The sequence below is a fragment of the Camelus bactrianus genome, chromosome X (genome assembly GCF_048773025.1).
Source record: "Camelus bactrianus isolate YW-2024 breed Bactrian camel chromosome X, ASM4877302v1, whole genome shotgun sequence".
NCBI classification, from domain to species: Eukaryota; Metazoa; Chordata; class Mammalia; order Artiodactyla; family Camelidae; genus Camelus; species Camelus bactrianus.
This window is the reverse complement of record NC_133575.1, coordinates 38,990,065-39,009,945: the sequence shown is the minus strand read 5'-3', so window position 1 is coordinate 39,009,945 and position 19,881 is coordinate 38,990,065. Positions and strand designations below refer to the sequence as shown.

General features: G+C 40.3%; 1 protein-coding gene across 2 annotated transcripts in view; it reads left to right on the top strand.

The window, feature by feature from the left end:
- The first annotated feature begins 257 nt into the window (after positions 1-257).
- DGKK (diacylglycerol kinase kappa) overlaps positions 258-19,881 on the top strand; it is a 147,786-nt gene continuing 128,162 nt past the window's right edge. For both annotated transcript variants that reach the window (XM_074359278.1, XM_074359277.1), the window contains exon 1: positions 258-1,017. In XM_074359278.1, coding sequence (XP_074215379.1) covers positions 385-1,017 — 633 coding nt within the window. In that variant the 5' untranslated portion in view covers positions 258-384. The remainder of the gene's footprint in view (positions 1,018-19,881) is intronic.

The following is a 19,881-nucleotide window of genomic DNA, read 5'->3' as shown; positions in this document are numbered from 1 at the left end:
CGCGACCGGGCTCCAACCGCCCCCACCTCCACGCCTCCCCACTCCCCCTCCCCTTTTTGTCTCCCCCCTCCCCTCCCGCGCGTAGCTAGGAGGTCATCAAGCGCTCTGTCCAGTCCGCGTTCGCAAGCCCCTCTGCTTCCCGCCCATCGGGCCCGTGGCTGCTTACGAAGAGGTGTGCGCTCACCGAGGGGCGTGTTCCAGCTCTGGGAGACGCCGAGCGCCCCCGGGTTAGACCTCAGAGCGGAGCCAGCCATGGAGCGGGGCGGGGGAAAGTTTGGCACCCTGCAAGGGGTTGTCGAACTGGGGTGGGCGGGGCGCCCGAGGGTACTTTAGCCCTCCGAATTCAGGGGCGCCGGCTGCCGGGACCTGAGGCGGTGCGCGGCCATGGACCGCGGAGCGGCCGCGGCCCAGGGCACTGCCCCGCCTCAGGATGGAGAGCAGCCCGCGGAGTCTCCGGAGCCGCCGCCGCCGCCGCCGCAGCCGCCGCCGCCACTGCCGCCGGCGCGGGCTCCTCCGCTGCTCCACGCGCCTTCGCCAGAACCGGCACCTCAGTTCTGTCCAGAGCCTGCTCCAGAACCCGGTCCGGAGGCGAGCCCAGAACCAGCCACAGAACTCGACACAGAACCGATCCCAGAACCAGATACAGAACCGGCCCCCGAGCCGACCCCTGAACCAGCCCTAGAACTAGACACAGAACCGATCTCAGAACCAGCCACAGAACCGGCCCCGGAGCCGGCTCCTGAACCAGCCCCAGAACCGGCCCCCGAGCCGGTCCAGGAACCAGCCCCAGATCCGGCCCCAGAGCCGATCCCAGTACCAGCCGTAGAACCGGCCCCCAAGCCGGTCCCAGAACCAGCCACAGAACCAGCCACAGAGTCCTGCCCTGAGCCGGCTCAAGTGTCCCGTCCGGAGCCGAGCCCAGCACCACGTCTATTGCAGTGTCCGGTGGTCGCTCCAGAGAAGGGTCTAAAGACCTCGCCATCGCCCCGAACGCCAGTGCCGTTGTCCAGTATAAAGGTAAGAAAAAGACCCCCTGGGGCGGGAGGGAAAGAAGCCAGGCGAGGCCGGATGGCTACCCGACTCGCAGGACTCTGGGCATCCTTAGCATCACATTTGGCTGCTACTGGCTAGCAAAGATGCTCAGAAAGATGCGGGGATAGGGGAGCCCGGGGGAGTGGGAAGCGGTTAAGAGGCGCGAAGCAACATGTGGAAGTGAGAGTGGGCTGTTGGGGGCTAGAAACGGAGGTGATGGCACGGGTTGGGAGTCGGAGCAGTTTTCCCCATGAGAAGTGACAGTGCGGTGAGCGCCTATATCTTGAAAAAGAAGAGGAAGGCGGCCCAGGCGGCGCAAGAGACCTCGAGAGGTGTTTGTGGCTGGCCCAGGGTACACAGGGATGGGATTGAGTGCGGGCGGTGGGACACACCTCTTAGCCGCGGTCACTGCCGCAGAGGCCCAAGCTGCGGAGCCGCAACCGTCTGCTCGGCCCCCTCCCTGCCACTGGGAAAGGGGTCCTCAGCTGGGGCGCAACTGGCAGCGCTCCAGGGAGGGGCCCGGAGTCTCCGTGGGCTGCTGGGCGCTGGTACTCAGGGTGGGGATGAGGGGTTGGGCGGCGCCCACGCGCACTGCAGGGGAAGGGCAGGGTTCGCAGGGGAGGAGGGGGAGAGCATGCGTGTGTCGAAGCCACCATTCCATCTGTCTGCAGGATTTCCCGGCAGGTAGGTGCAAACACAGTGATACAGTGATGGGCCGCGTCACAAACGGGCGACTGGCATCCCGCACCGCAGCCAGTTGCAAAGGTACAGGAGTCCCGGTTTAGAGACACGAAAATAGGAGTTGGTATTTGAGAGTGTTATGAATGGGAACCCTTATCTCTTCCAGTCTTCAGAGATGCCTTCGTAAACGTTGCACTTAGCCGGGAGAAGACCAGTGGAGGATCCTCGGTCACCCGCCCGGGGGGAGGAGGGAGGAAGAAGGTTTTCGGTGTTTGCCTTGGACCTCTGAAACCCCGTCCACTCTTCAGAAAGAGCCTGTCTGTCTTTCTTGCTTTCTCTGTGCACCCCCTACTCTTCGTTTTTCTCAAACTTCGTTCCACGAGACTGTGAAAATCATAGTCACGCATACATAGACTTTCATTTAGCTTCTCCCGAAAGGAAAACAAAACAAAACACGGAAACAAACAAATAACACACCATACCAACAATGCCCGTCCATCCTGCTGCCTAGCAGGGCAGAGGGACATGGCTCTGGAATCGTTCTGCTCTGCACTGCACACTTGTAGAATGTAGGGGAAGGGGGCAGAGGTTGGCATCTCGAAATGGAAATGAAAACGCCGGTTCCTTCCTCAGTTACGGGTAGGGAGGCTCGAATTCGCAAAATAACTGCAATGATAAATGACTGAAAAGAGAGGAAAGCTAAAGGGGAAAGTTTCACAGGGAAAAAAAGTGCAGAGGTTTGAAAAGAAAGAAAATAGAACTGTAGGGGACTCAGACATTTTTTTGCTAATCTTAACAACCCCGCTCTCCCGAGGGGGTGAATCTCTCCCCCTTCCTGCAGCAACCTTTTCCTGCAGTGATCTCTGAAAGAGAAAGGGAAGAGCAGCTAGACCTGGGAGTTCACCCTAGCCAGGTGCTTGCTCTTGTCTTTCTGGAAGAGTTTGCATAAAGCTGGTGAGAGCGTGTGCAACAGGGACCACCTGACCTGTGGCCTTCTTAAATGAGATTCCTGGAACCTGGCTGAGAAAATGACACTTGGGGGATTAATTTCCAGGCTGGTCAGCGAATGTATGGCCTCTTTGGCCTCTGGAAGACTGACTGGAGGCCAGGAGCTCAAAGGATGAGCCCTGTGACTGTGGGAAAGTGTGTCCCACCAGCTTGACAAAAAAAAAAATGTCTGTTGCCAGGCAAATAAGGAGGATCAAGGTAAGGGGAACCGGGTTAGCTTCCTCTACATAGTATCCACTCAGGTGTGCTGGCCAACTGACCAAGCACTTGTCAGCGGACCAGGACCACCCCTCCTACCCCAGTCTCCAGGTTTGATTTTGCCAAGTAGAGCTGGTCATTTATTTATTCAGTCACTTATCTTGTAGAGTAGGTTTAAGAACCCTGACCATCTGCTAAGAGGGCCATATAAATGAACCCATCAGTGGCTCTAGAGGATTTTGAAGGATGCAAAGATCTGGGTAAATGCTAAAATTGCTGAAAGCAGAACCCTTCTCCAATACCCTAGGTGTTGCTATGCAATTGCTCTCTGGTGCAGATGAGAACATTTGATCTTCAGTGATAGGACCATTCTCTGCTGCATTTTCCTCAGGCGAATAGCACCCGTAACCAGCTGACTTGCATCTTAACATTCAAGGCAAACAGGTTGCCATCTTAGCTAGGGTGGCATTGTTCTCAGACACTGCCTCCTTGAGGCAAGCTTGGGGAATGACATATATATATATACACATAAATATTCACGTACACACAATCTCAGAGATAAAACAAAATATAGCTCTCATCGCACAATGAAATCCTACGTGGTAAGGGACAGCCAGTACCAGTAGCATGAATGAAACTAGCCTGATAAGTCAAAGGATAAAATGAGCAAAACCAAGAGTTTGGATGTGACTGCAGGTTTCTCCCAGATAACTTTGCCGACCAGCACAGCAACAACAACAACAACAACAACATCTTCTAGTGTGTGGTCTGCTCTCTTTTGGGGTTCAGAACTTGCTGGTTGCAAATCTATGCCAAGCATGAGGGTAGGGACTGAGAAAAGGGGGCTCACGTTTTCTTTTTGAATAGCTACCAGGATAACAGTCTGTGAACCAAAGCTGTCGATTTCCTTCCTTTCTGAAAATGGCTTGATTTCCAGGAAGTGAGCCGGGGGTCTCCCATCTGCTGGCAGCAAGTGTGAGTAAAGATGTGTGAATTGGTTCTTTAATGATGCTATGACCCTCTTGCCGGGAGTGGGGCTTACAGGTGGATCTGTTTCTCTCCTCTCAGCTGTGGTTGAAGAAAGACAGTTTATATTTTTATTCATTGGGTTTTGACCAGCTATGAAATTATAATCACACCATACAGGTGATTGATGAAAATCTAAGAAGAAAGACACTTTTGTGGCTTTTATTTCTGGGATGGGGAGGGTCTCCCTCCTGATGACTACATGGCAATTACTATTATACCCCAAACCATAACAGAACAGTTTCCTGGTATTTTTTGCACACATTTTCTCACAAAGTAGCAAGCATTTGCTTATATGACATCTAGTTATTCTTGCCTGAATGCTTTATTATCTTACCCAAGTCTGAGCTTCTCAAAGGTAGATGCTGTCTCTCCCACCCAGTGCCTAATACAATTCAGTCCTCCCTATTTTTGCTCAATAAACACTTGCTGAAACTTGAAACCCATCAATTCCATTTTCAGCAATGACGTAGAGACTGCTGCTGTGAATGAATAAAAATGCATTCTCACTCATTTCTGAGTGAGAAGTAAATGCTTATTTAAATAGACTGGAATATATAGCCCTTAAGGAAATGCGGTCAATCTTTCCATTTTCAGAATGGATGTTAGAACCATAATTAAGAAGCAAATTAGTAACAATTTTAAAAAATGATTTGGAAAGTGTCCTTATCCCCTGCAGTCCCGGGAGCAGCAGACTAATGATGATGTTGTTGGTTTCAGGGGTAATAAATTTTTTTCCTAAGTGAACAGAATATCTGCAGTGACTGTAAACAGCTTCAGGACTGTAGAGTCGAATATTTAACCTGTTGAAGGTCAGGATGAAATTACTTTCTTTCCTCATGTGTTCTTTCCCCACTCCTTGCCAGGTTTTGATGATACTATATGATTTATTTGGTATATTCTGAGAGCTCCTGAGTGTTTTCTGCAGGATGTTCTGGGGAAAAAAAAAAGATAATGAGATATTTGGTCAGTGGTCTTTCTTTTCTGAGAATAGAGTTCTTCTGTGTTTATTAAAATCGCCAACTGGGGCTTCTGCAGAACTGCAGCCCAAAAGGCAAGGCTGAGCCGTCAGTTATCCAAAGTGCTTCCAGGGAGGGGGAAAAAATCCGTAGAGTCCAGAAAACCATTCAGGGGCATTAAAATAAAGATTATATAATCTCTATTGCTGGTATGGCACTTTACAGTTTGCAGGATGCTTTCCGCTGTATTATTAGCTCTTTCATTCCCCGGAAGAAGAGGGCAGGGTGGGAGAGAGCAAAAATAAGACTGGACACCTAATAGGCTATAACTATTAATTTAGCTTTTGTGGATTTTTAGACATATCCAATGTCTGGCTTTCTGTGACACATAGGATCCTCATTTGTCTGAAAACAATCTTTAAGCTGACATTTCATCAGCCTTGATTTTTTTCCAAAACAGTGATGGTTGTTCCCTGTCTGATGCTCCCAGAGGGGTCCATAATAGAACAGGAGCCTGAGAAGGAAGAGGAGGTACAAGACCCTGAACCTATTACTCCCAAAGAAGCCCCCATTTTCTGGAAAGAAAATAAATAAAAATCTTGCTAGGGATACGGTTCCCAACCTTTTCAACTGTAATTCTCTCAGTGGGGGGAAGGAAAAAAACTTTTTAAGCATTTAAAAAGAAAGCAGCCATTCCTAAAGGGAGATGCCCCCACCCTCACCAAAGCAAATAAACCTTATTCTCAAAATAGAAACACAAATCTACAAATTTAAAAAAAAGAGAGAGAGAAAGGGACAGTGATCCCAGATAATGAAACTTATCCTCCCCCAGAAAATTATTTTAAGAAAAAAGAAGAAATTCTAAAGGGAGGTGCTCTTCACCCTCAACAAAACCCATGAAACTTCTATCCCCAAGAGAGAAAAAAATTAAATGAAAAGAATGAGACAGCATCTCAAGGTTAAACAGCCTTTCTAACCTTAAAAATTTCTTGAAATTTATAAGCTATTTGCACATCATAGCCCATGCCCAATCCCTCACAAAAATTATGGAGGCAAAAATAAATCTTCCCAAGTGTCCAGCAATCTCACTAAAGTTCCCTAATGTTATTTCTTCCAGTTATAAGAAATGTCCAAAATAGGCAAATCCTTAGAGACAGAAAGTAGATTAGTGGTGGCCAGGAGCTCCGGGAAGGGAGAGGGAAGTGTGAGTGATAACTAAAGGGTTTCTTTGGGGGATGATAAAAAAAAATGTTCTGAAATTAGATAGTGGTGGTGTTTGTATGACTTTGTGAATATACTAAAAAATACTGACTTGTACACTTTAAAATGGTGAATTTTGTGATATTTGAATTATATATCTATTTAAAAATGAGTAAAAGAAAGCAATCATTCCTCCAACTATATGATAATGAGCCTACTACCTTCCCACAAATAAACAAAGGAACACATGAATAAATAAGGAAAAAAGAAATTTTAAAAAGGGGAATCCTCTTAAGGGCATGGCCTCACCAAGAAAAATAACTTTTATTCACCCCCCCCACACACACACACACACAATTTTTCTTCTTTTGAGAAAAACAAAAAAGGAAATATTTTCAAGGGCAGATACTTTCAAAATCACCAAAGTCAATGAAACTTACAATCTCTCCACCTCAGATAAACAAATACATTTTAATTTAACAAAAAGAAAGAAATATTAAAAGGATAGGGTCCTTGATCTTACCAAATCTCCTGAAGTTTTAACTCCCCCCAAAAGAGAGAAAAAGAAACAAAAGATATAAATCCCTACTAAGGGGAGATGTCCCATCCTCACCAAAGCCCATGAATATTATCTCAAAATATAATTTTTTTAAGATTTATTTTTTAAACTTCTAAAAATCATTTATTTATTAATATTTAACAAGTGCTTTACTATGAAAACTTTCTCAATGTCCATGATATAGTGCACTTTTATAATCCAATAAACAACTCAAGGAATCATCCTACTATTTTTGTGGAAAACCCACAGCCATTTTTTTTTTTTTTTTGGTAGTAATTGGATCCAACAGTATTATAATTCTAATGAACAAGTTAAATCAGGGATCTCTAAATTTTGGAATCCCAGTATTAATCAACTACAAATAAGTATTAAAAGAAAATTAATAATGTAAAAGCATCTATGTTGGTAGAGGGGATAATATCAATGAAATGAAAACAAAATCCTCTTAAAGAAAAATGCTCCAGGCTCACAAAGACACATGCATTTTTTTGTCAAAACACAACCAAAACAAATGCAAAAGCAGTTTTTAAAAAAGAAAAAAAAAAAGGAAATTCTTCTAATAAGAGGTGACTCTAATTTGTCCACACCAAAAAAAGCTTTGTTCTTAACACAGGAATTTTAAACTTGGAAGGAAAAGATAGGAGACAAACAGAAATAAGACCAAGAAAGTCCTCTTAAGGAAAGATGTCCCCAGTCTCCACAAAGCCCCCTTTTTTTCTCAAAACAAGAAAATACATTTAGAATCAGATGGGACAGAAGGAAGAAAATGAATTGGCTACTTTAAAAGAAAAACCTCATTTTGGGGGAATGAAGATGCCCCGAAACTCACCAAAGTCCCTGAACATTTTTCTCCAGGCAAAAACAGAAATATAAATAAATAAATAAATAAATAAATAAATAAAAGGTAGAGAAGGAGGGAGGGAGGGAAGAGAAGGAAGAAGAAAATAAACTAAGGGATAATTTTTAGAAGGAAGAAATTCTCCTCAGGGAAGGTGAACCCATGCCTTATTGAAAATCATGTATATGATTCCTGATAGTCAACCCACTCCACCCCCCACAAATAAGAGACAAGAGCCATCAGATCTCTTTCTAAAGCTTCTTCAAAGGGAGATGCACCCAATCTCACCAAAACTCAGGTACCTTGTTTAGCTTCCAGCCTTTAAGTATTTCTTTTTTTCAATAAAAGAAAAGAAAAAGAAATTCTTTCAAAGAGAGATGTTCCCAATCATATTTCTTCCAAATATATTATTTATTTTAAAGAAAAGGAAAGAAAGAAAAATCCTCCTGAGGAGGGCTCCCCAACATCATTTAAACCAGTGGCCCTTATAGCTCCTCTCCACAAAATCTAGTTTTTAAAAATTGGAAAGCCTCCATACCTAAAGAGAGGTGCTCCCTCAACCCTATCAAAAGCAAGGATTCTTTTTCCCAGAGATGCTTAAAAAAATCCTTCCATCACAAAAGATACCTTCAATTTCACTAAAATCAACAGATTTTATTCCTCCCCACACCCAAGAGGAAAAAAAAAGAGAGAATTTTAAGAGGAAAAGAAGAGAAACTCTCCTAACCTAAGGCAAGTTGGCCATAATCTCACCAACACTCTTGAACTTGTTTCCCCTAAAGAGATTGTTTTAAAGAGCAGAAAAAGAGGTGGGGGGAAGGCCTGTCTTTTAGGGAAAAGTACCCTCTCCACCCACCCCACCCTAAAGACTAGAAAGTATTATACAAAGAAAAGGTAATATCATTCTAGAAGAGTGCCAGTGAACCTTAAATTCAGCACGTGAGGCTGAAGGGTAGTCAATGTTTAATCCTGGGCCGGCTTCCCTCTGCCCCCAGCCCATTTCTGGTTACCTTTCCCATCAGTCAGTCAGTCAGGCTTTGCCCTCAGGAAAGGCAAACCCTGTCCATGGAAAACAATTAGGAAGGCAAACCTTCTGAGGAAAAATCACATGCCTCTTTTCCAAACCAACCAGAAATGATTTGAGGATTAGGGGCATCATGTTTCCTCTCTAATACTGTTGAAACCCAAGAGTTGATGATAAACTTCAAAGCAATGACACTCCTACTGTTAACTTTCTAATTAGACACACACCCCTGCCTAGGAGAGAAGGACCCTTAGCCAACTCCATAACAGTGGTTGTCTAATCCTGTGCTCACTTAAAAGTCTGTCCTCATAAAGTGATAAAGGGCTTGCCTCTCACAAATACATAACATTTGCAAGTCAGATTTATAAGCAGAGATTAAGACTAAGTGTTTTCCAATTATTTTAATTCATTAATTTTTAAAAAATTAAATTGAGTACCTGCTCTATGTCCTATATGCTTAGCACTAAGGATTCCACACTGGTCAAAACCACATACATGAGACTTCCTTTAAGTGACACTGGTGAATGAGGGACTTGGTTACCAAAACAATATACAGGGAGTGATTATTTGTTTTACTAGATGTGCTTAACTGAGGCATTTAGTCAATCAGTTCACCTCTTCTTAAACAAAACTGCAATGTAATAAAATAAAGGAATATATGCTAATTTCAGAGAATCTGGAAAACCCAGAAAGCTTCCAAAAAGTAAATAAAAATTATATAGCATCCCATCATTCAAGAGATAATTGCTGTTAATATTTTTATTTTTTCCATTTATTTTCTCTGAATATATGCTTGTGGTCTGCAAAAGTAAGACTTTAGGAAATGGGTAATTGTGTCTCAAGCTTTCCCCTGCCCCAGTCACCTCCCCCACTTAATTATTATATCATGTGCATTGTTCTACATTGTATTTAGGAAACACATTAATTGTAGCTTAAAGTGTATCTAGTCAATCACCTGTATGATCTACTTGATAAACGTGCTTGAAATGTAACTTTTCAAGGATGTATTTGCAGTCCAAAGCAATGAGAGTATACATTTTATGTAGACAAAATTGTATCCACACAAAGCAAATGTCCCTTATATAATATAGCACTTTGTGCTTGTGTTTCCTAAGTGCACGGTCTTGGTCATCTAGATTTCATTTGTCCAGCTAGCTTTTGTGACTTGTCTTTGGAGAAGGAGACCCGGAACAAAAATCCACTTTATTCCCACCGTTAAATTCCCAAAAGGAAGACCTAAATTTCTGAGACTCTGTTGGGTCACTTTTAGCCAGATGCAGAAATGTACTGATGGTTTTGTCTCTTTAACACAAAGTTACAGAATCAGGCTCCTCTGGGCGCCTCCTTCCCAGAAGGGAAATACCTGTGTGTGAGGACATTAGCAACAATTATTAGGAGATAAACTATTCAATTCATCCAGCTTTCATTAACCAAATGTGGTAGAAAATTGAGAGTTAATAAACTGTATACCATCCAGCCAAGGTTGAATCAGTAATTTAAAAGGCGAGTGTAATGCAGTATTGAGTGAGATCAGAATCTTCAGCCTTGTCTGTAGCACTTAGAGATTTTCATCTTCCAAAGCATTACAGGCATTTGCTGTTTAAGCCTTTTTCTTTTAAAGAGCTTGTAAAAGAGATATTGGCCCCTGAGGACAGGGATTCTCATCGTCTGGTTTCCCTCATAGCAGCACAGGGCGAGGCACTTGAGACTGTGGGATTCTGAGAGACAGGCGTGATGCTCCTACCCAGAGATTTGCAGAGTTCTCCTGAAACTAGAGGCAATGAGCATGTGGACTGAGCCTGGTCCCTGCCTCTAGAAATGGGAAAGCACTGGAAGCACTGCCTGCAGGACTCAACTAAGAACATTCGGGATCCTGAATGTTCATTCATTTGCCTTCTCCTGCAGCTAATGTCTCTACCTGTTCTCTTCTGGGATTTTGCAGCTTGAGGCAGGAAATGAAAGGTACCTGCTGAGCAAAATTTGTTAATCTTCTTGGCCATGAGTAGAGACACTTGAAACCAGGAAAATTTTCATTAACCCTGGGCTTTGTCAATGGAATCCCCGTTCTCCTGAAGCCACTCCAGCATCACAGCACCATCCCCTGAGCCCCCACTCTAACAGTAGTTTCCATATTCTGTTTTAGAATTGCCTCGATGGTTAACTTTCCTTTAATAAATGTCATTTGCCTCTATTACGTACCTGTACCATATCATGTCATGGTGTATTTACATCACTGTACATCTCCCTTGCAGTATGAAAGGTAATTGCGATGTAGCTTTATTAAAACAGCTAAGCATAAATGGCAAAGAGGAAAGCAAATGAGGCTACAAAACAAGATTATTGATTTCATAAAATTAACAAGTTGATGCCCTTCTCACTAACCTCAATTAATGCTTACTGTGACAATTTCCCTCCTGCCAGTCTTGAGTAGAACGTAACTTTTCTCTTACCCATAATTTGGAGATTGCTGTCCCTTTCTCTCTCACCTTAATTGACTTGACTGTTAAGACTAATTAAGATGATAATTTTGGCATTGCCTTTGCTTTAATTTCCTCAACTTGGTGACAAGATCTCTAGGGCATTTTTATTTGGTTTTGGCTTCACTTTGATTTTCCATGGAATCAAAGCCCCCATTTAGTGGCTCTCTTCATGGTTTTCCTATTTTATTGCTTCTCACTAGTGAGTCCTTTGGCTAGAAGTTCATGGAAAAGCCTTACTTTTCCTTTCCATCATTCCTCATCAGAGCTAAACTTTTACAAAGTTTTTTTGAAAAAAGAAAGAAAAAGTTTTTTCTTCTAATAGTAGAAAAGAAAGATAGACATTCCCAGATAGCCTGAAAGTTTGCCATTTTTCCCCTTTGTTTTGTTTGTCTGGCATCATTGTGAACTACATGTAAACATATCTAGTAATGAGTTCATTAAGTACTGAATAGTTAGGTAATTGGGATTATAAATGCTTTACAATATGATACATATCTGGAGGATTGTTACACAAGTATTTTAGAGTGTTTTAGTGATATCTGAGGAAATTGGCTGGGGGGTTGAAGATGGAATTCCAATTGAGAAGAATGGAATTCAGTTTCCCACTATCCAAAATTCACTATTCCACAAGTTTTCAGGGATGGATTAGATTCAAATATGAGGGACTACTTGATAACAAATTCACTTTAATATAAGAAATTTAGGGGAGGGGAAAGGGTATACCTCACTGGTAGAATGCATGCTTAGCATGCATGAGGTCCTGGGTTCAATTCCCACTACCTCTGTTAAAATAAATAAATAAAATAAACCTAATGCCCTCCCCCACCAAAAAGACATTTATGGTGAAAATAGCTTATTTGAGGTAAATGGGAACAATATATCTTCCTCACCCCTAGAGAAAACAGAATTAAATTAAGCAGTGATAAGAAAAAGTATCAGGTAGGTAGAATTGAGGTTATGCTTGAACTGGGCAGGTGAGGCCAGAGCTTACAAACTGGAGAGTGAGTCTCTAGCATATGGAGTTAGAAAAAAGGCCACTTTGATAGAATCATAGAGTACAGACTGAAATCTTGTGGAAATAAAGTAGATTGGGGAAAGTCCCATTGAAACATTGAAGGCAACCTACAAAATTATGAATATCATCTGACTGATGAGGCGCCACCATTGGAGGGCTGCTGATTAGCAAAATAATCGCCAAAGCAGAGGGTTGGCTGATGGGACATGTAATTAAACACTATCTAACTTTTAATTTCCTTGTATGCCAAATTCCAAATTATACTACTAAAGCTAAAAATGGAAGAAAATAATTGCACAATCTAGTGTCCCTTTTCTACTGTTTTGGGCCTTCTTTGACCACTTTCTACTTTTGTAAGGGTCTCTCTGGTCTGCTTTCTCTTTCATGATCTTCCTATTTCATAGCACAGGATTTTCTACAGCAAAAGTAAGAAACCATGACGGGAATCCAGTGAAACCTTTTATCTGAAAGGGACCTTTGCAGATCAGCTAACCCAGTGTTTTCAAAACCTTTTAAGCAAGTAGAACCTTTTTCTATTTTGCTCAATGAAATCAAATGAAAACATAATATTTAACATAAATATGAGAAGTATTTCATTAGGCCTCCTCTATGCTAGTTTGGGTTTGTAACTGACACACCTTCCCAATTCTTTATTTGAAGCTAGTAGGAAAGTGAGTTTGCACTCCCTGTTTATTACTGTCTTCTAAGCAAGGGTGCTGGTGATGTAGGAACACACTGCATAGTAAAAAGAAGCAAGTCAGAGTTTAAAATTTGGCCTAAAATATTCCAGAAAGTAGATAAATACTTTCCTGAAACATGGTCATTCTAGAGAGTTCCTCCCTACCCCGCCCCCAGGAATGTATTACAACTATCTTATAAGGTGGGTTGTCATAATGTACACTGTCTTTGCTTGTAGGAACATTTTTAGTATTGAGGATTGTGTTCCTGACTAAGGACACCACACCAAGTAAATTGTAGATATAACTAAAAATATGTAGTAAAAACTAATATATAACCATAAGCTTCTGTAATAATTTAAAAGAGCAAAATTGTTCCAGGACCTATAAAATGGGCATAAATGTACTATACACATTGATTTTATAAGGGGCCCCAGTGGACTATAAAGTATACATGCAGCATATAAAAGAACCAATTCTACATAAATTTAATCTATTGTTATTATTTATTTAGAATTTGCACTCTGCCTGCATCCAGAAAGGATATGAAATGTCTTACAAAATTAAACACATATAAAACAAGACAATTAAACACAAATAAAAACAGGACAAAACTAATTCAAAGCAGTGGTGAATGAGACTTTAAACTAAGATATGCTAGTTATAATAAACCCTAATTACACATTTAATTAGCAGACTTTTGTTTGCTGCCTTTGGTGGTGGAAGAAATTTAGGGAATGATTTGAATGACTCAGGCCTCTTAAAGTTGGTATCCGAGGAGGTTTGAGCTAATGCCTCATTTTTATGCAATACATCTTCCTGCAGCAAACTGCAGCAAACACAAAATGAAGAAGTTAAGGTTGCCAGAATTGTGGTAGAGGTGTTAATTAGCTGTCCGAATAGACTGCAGGCTTGGGTTATTTTGGTGCACCTGAACTTTTCTAACATTCTAGTGCATGTATGTGTCTGTGAGGCAGATAACTATGGAACTTTCTCAAATAAAATGTTATTTCAAAGAAGATTTATTTCTGAAATAAGTCCAAATGGTACCTTGTAGCCAGAGGTTCAATAGTTTGGACTCTTTCTTGGATGGAGAGTTACTTCACATTGGTTCTGGTCAGGATTTCACTATATATAGCTGTGTAATGTGGGGTAAATTGCTTAATTTTTCCATGGCTTGGCTTTTGTGTCTCTTACATGAAGCCAGTAATGTGAGGCTGACTCAGCTCAGCAGTTTTCTCCAGCAAGTCTTCACTAGTATTCCAGCTGGTCTGGATACCCTTCTCTGGGCTCCCAGAGCATCCTATACAAACTTTTGATTCTCATTTGCACCTCATATACTGAGATGATCAGCTTGAGTATCCCATTAGGGCCGTAAGGATAAGACCCTTAGGGCCTAATACACTGCCTGCCACTCAATGCATGGTGGCTGAATTATAAAGATATCATAAAGGCTGAATGAGAAATTAGATTTAAAACATATATTTTAAAAATAAGAAATGTGCAAATACTAGCTTATTTTAGTATCATCTGTATGTGTGCCATGATATTTCCTGTCATTACCTTCTATCTTTAGCTATGCAGGTAAATTTTAATATATTCTCCCCTCAAAAGATAGACTTAACAGCTCAAATGTATTACCAGTAGGCAATGGTAGGCAGGGCTGCCTCATATCCTCCCAGAGGGCTATAGCTTTTTCTAACTCACACAATGGGACCCTACACATTAGTAGCAGCCGTATATTGATCATGTGAACTTGAATTACTAGTCTTTGGTTATATATGTGGTTAATCTTTTTTTTTTAATGGAGGTAAATGGGATTGAGCCCAGCACCTCATACATGCTAAGCATGTGCTCTACCACTGAACTATAGTTAATCTTGGTAAAAATGAGAATGATGAGTTATCTAGTCAGTTCTTTCAAAAAAAATGCAAATTTATTAAAAGCACATAAAGATAGCAACACTAAAGAATATTATACTCAATTATAGTATATAGAGAGCAGGGTTAAACACATAACTAGGTACCACTTGGTACTCTTTTCACTAATCTTAACTGTTAATCAAAATTTAATCTGTTTATGGTATTCTTTTCACCTTAATTGAAAAGCTCCTGACTCATTATCTTGGTGTCAAATTTCCCCTGTATCTGGCACTTGAATTTGGAGCTAGGTGTCAATATGACTATTCTGAGATTCTCCCTTTCTTATGAGGAAAAAGAAGCAACAACTAAGATTTGATGTCCCCTTGGCAGTTCAAGTTTTATCCAAAATAGCTTTCTACTGGTTACAGTCAAAACATTAACTTGTTTCACCAATGCCTATGATCAGATGAGTAACCTGAGCTTGAAAATGTTCTGATCAGGAAAGATAATATAGAGTCTCTACTTAGACAGCAGGAAACTCTAATGGCCATCTTGTTTCCAGTCAGAAGAAACTTTTCCATTCAATGAGAGAGAAAGCTCCCACCCTTTCTAGAATAGCTTCTGGGCAGGATCACTACATAAATTTGTGCAGGTTGTACACTATATGAGGCTGGCTTGTCTAAGGGGGCACCTTCACAAAGTAGACTTTATTTATATTTATATTTATATTTATATTTATATTTATATTTATATTTATATTTATATTTATATTTATATTTATATTTATATTTTCTAACAATTTTCCTGCAGGTGGCAATCAAGTGCCTCATGCTAACAAAATCCACTGACCCCTGAACAACTCCAGGGTTAGGGTCGCTGACCTTCTACGTAGCTGAAAATCTGCGTGGAATTTATAGTCAACCCTCCATGTCCAGGCTTCCTCCTTTTATGCACTTCCTTCATATCCGAGGTTCCGCATCCGTGGATTCAGCCAACTGCAAATCATGTAGTTACTGTCATGCTTACTGCTGAAAAAACCCACATGTAAATGAACTCGCACAGTCAAACCCATATTGTTCAAGGATCAACTGTATTACAACAATTTTCTGACAAACGGAAGTAAAATATCTTTAGCGAATGGTGCCTTTTCCTAATTTGCCAAAAGGTGTCTTATGGGCTGTTCATGATACTAATTCCTTACATTTAAGTATAATGGTGGGGAGGGTATAGCTCAGTGGTAGAGCATGTGCTTAGCATGCATGAGGTCCTGGGTTCAATCCCTAGTACCTCCATTAAAAATAAAATAAATAAACCTAATTACCACCCCCCAAAAAATTTAAAATAAAAAAATTGGACAAAAAAATTATTCTCTCATTTAAAAAAATAAAAAATAAATACAGTGGTACTATTAGCAACTCCCTAGAAGCCTATAAACCATATGCTCAGAACTGATTTCCAAAAGTGCCTATTTTATTTCATATCACATTTAACCTCAGCATCACTTTAGAACAGAAAACTGTGACAAGGGTTTGAGCCAGGAATGTATAGGGGCACAGTCATGGGCAGGCATACATCCAAGGGTACACACTACACAGGGAACATACACAAGTATATATATTCCAATAGCTGAACATCCTGGTAGGTAAGCACACACACACACACACACACACACACACACACACACACACACTCTTAGCTGGACATTGCAGTATATAAAGGAGGAGACTGGCTGTTCACGCTGGTGTCAAACTCTCACCCAGTTCTCCTACTTAACATATTTTCAGCCTATCTCACTCCCACACAGCAATAAGTTCCCTAAAGCTTACATGCTTTTAAGTGAGTTCAATTCAACAAGGCTTTCTTAGGGCTTAATAGTGACAAAGAACTGTGTTAAGTAGATATAGAAAGCCATTCAGTCTTGGAAGGTTATTAGAAGGAGGTGATACCTGAACTGAAGATTAAGTTGGACTTTGATAGGCAAACATGGGGAAAGAGGTAGAGGAAATATCTTAAGTGTAGACATGGAAGAAGTAGAAAGGGTGATGCTCTGAGAATCCCACAAAGACTGGATATGATTGGAACATTTAGTACATCAGGAAGAAAGGCTGGAAAAGGTAGCTGGGAGCTAAACTGCAGAGAGTCTTGAATGCCAGCTTTAGAAATGCATGTTCTATTCCATAAGCAGTGAAGATTCATGGAAGGCTTTGTTTTTAATTTTTACTGAAGTATAGTTGATTTACAATGTTGTATTAGTTTCAGGTGTATAGCAAAGTGATTCAGACATACATATATATGTGTGTGTGTGTATATATATATGTGTGTATATATATGTGTGTGTGTGTGTATATGTGTGTATATATATATTCTTTTTCAGATTCTTTTCCATTATAGGATATTGAATATAGTTCCCTGGGCTATACAGTAGGTTCTTGTTTATCTATTTTATATATAGTAGTATGTATATGTTAATCCCAAACTCCTAATATATCCCTCCTGTGCCCCATTTCCCCTTTGGTAACTATAGTCTTTTTTTCTCTATGTCTGTAAGTCTATTTCTAGTGTGTAAATAAGTTCATTTTGTATCATTTTTTTAGATTCCACATGTAAGTGATATCATATGGTATTTCTCTTTGTCTTTCTGGCTTAATTCACTTAGACTGATGGTCTCTGGGGTCCATCCATGTTGCTCCAAATGACATTATTTAATTCTTCTTTATGGCTGAGTAATATTCCATTGTATATATATACTGCATCTTCTTTATCCATTCATCTTGATTTGAGAGTAACATGACTGGGTTTAGATCTAAGAAAACTGTCAATATATAGGATGATTTTTGATAGGAAGACTCTAGAGAAAGGGACATCAGTCTAGCAAAGAGGTACTGAGGAGCTAAAGCAATCAGTATGGGAACAAGTCAATACAAGAGATGCTGATGGGATTTGATTTATAACTGATTGGGTATGGATGGTGGGGAAAAAGAAGTATGGATGGTGTCTCTAAACTTTCTAGCCTAGAGTTGTTAAAATTATAAAGAAGACAGGAGCAAGAGCAGGCTTAGGTGTTCCTAGCCTTTGAGGAATCTCCACACTGTTTTCCACAGTGGCTGCACCAAACTGCATTCCCACCAGTAGTGTAGGAGGGTTCCCTTTTCTCCACAGCCTCTCCAGCATTTGTCATTTGTGGATTTTTGAATGGTGGCCATTCTGACTGGTGTGAGGTGATATCTCATCATAGTTTTGATTTGCATTTCTCTGACAATTAGTGATATTGAACATTTTTTCATGTGCCTATTGATCATTTGTATTTCTTCCTTGGAGAATTGCTTGTTTAGGTCTTCTGCCCATTTTTGGATTGGGCTGTTTGTATTTTTCTTATTAAGTCATATGAGCTGTTTATATATTCTGGATATCAAGCTGTTGTCAGTTTCACTTGCAAAATTTTCTCCCATTCTGTAGGTTGTCTTTTTGTTTTACTTATGGTTTCCTTTGCTGTGCAGAAGTTTGTAAGTTTACTTAGGTCCCATTTGTTTATTCTATGTTTACCATATGACCCAGGAATCCTGCTCCTGGGCCTATATCCAGAAGGAATCCTACTTCAAAATGACACCTGCACCCCAGTGTTCATAGCAGCACTATTTACAATAGCCAAGACATGGAAACAGCCTAAATGTCCCTCAACAGATGACTGGATAAAGAAGAAGTGGTATATTTATACAATAGAATACTATTCAGCCATAAAAACCGACCACATAACACCATTTGCAGCAACATGGATGTTCCTGGAGAATGTCATTCTAAGTGAAGTAAGCCAGAAAGAGAAAGAAAAATACCATATGAGATTGTTCATATGTGGAATCTAAAAAACAAAACATAAATACAAATCAGAAACAGACTCATAGACATAGAATACAAACTTGTGGTTGCCAAGGGGGCAGGGGGTGGGAAGGGACAGATTTGGATTTCAAAATGTAGAATAGACAAACAAGATTATAATGTATATCACAGAGAAATATATACAAGATCTTATGGTAGCTCACAGAGAAAAAAAATGTGACAATGAATATATGTATGTTCATGTATAACTGAAAAATTGTGCTCTTCACTGGAATTTGACACAACATTGTAAAATGATTATAACTCAATAAAAATTTTTTTAAAAAAGAGCAGGCTTAGGTAGTAGCTAGATGAAGAGTATGAGTACAGTTTTGGAAATTTTGAGTTTGAAGTGTTGGTCAAGAAAGTGATGGAGGTGGGTAGGGTATAGTTCAGTGGTAGAGCATGTGCTTAGCAGGCATGAGGTCCTGGGTACAATTTCCAGTACCTCCACTAAAACAAACAAACAAACAAACAAACAAACAAAATTACCACCCCCTCCAAAAGAAAGAAAGAAAGAAATAAAGAGATTAGATAAAGATAGACTTAAGGGTTAAAGGACAAAAGTATTTATGTTTTGTCATGAAAAGTAGGCAGAATGGAAAATGGTTGTTGCCCCAACTCCACCACCACATCCACACTACTTGAAAACAAGGAATAAAATCAAGGGAATTAGATAATGGAAGAAAGATGAACATGGACAAATAATGTTTGGGGAAATAGACAGAAAAAATATTGATTTAGAAGTTGAAGTATTGAACGAGAAGGAAGAAAAAAGAGAATGTAAATTTTTTAAGGAACGTTTTCTTCAAAAGTGTTGATCTTGAGTAATTTTTTCAACAACTTTTCTATCCTCTCCTTTGGCTGTTTTCTCTTTGTTGATAAAAATCCTCTGAATGGTCTTGAAAGAAGAAGGGATATTGTTACTGTGTTGTCCTCGGACAGAATGCCAGTAGCTTTTCTCTTATTACCGACGTCTTTTTTTATAAGCCTAGGAATATACTGTGTTTAGGGAAACTAGTAGGGTTGATAGTTATCTAGTTATTAACAGAAGGAGCATGAGAACATTTCTCTTGTGTCAAAAAAGAATATATTATCCTCTACATCAAAGATTCTATTTTAAAGCTCTTCACGATAGTTGAATTTATAAGAAATAACAAAATAGTCTTATATATATGTGTGGTGTGTGTGTGTGTGTGTGTGTGTGTGTGTGTGTGTGTAGAATGACATTAAGATATCTCCAAAGACAGCAAGCTAAAATATATTTAGAGTATTGTAAGATTTGCTCTGAAAATGTTGAAGGGGAAGTGGAGATTTTCTTAAAGAAGACTATCCTTACCAGGTAAATTTTGCCTCTTACAAATGAACTGAATAATAATCCCCTTAAAATAGCAGCAGACAGTGGAGGAAACAAAGGGAAAGCCAGCCAGAATAATCAGGAAATAGACT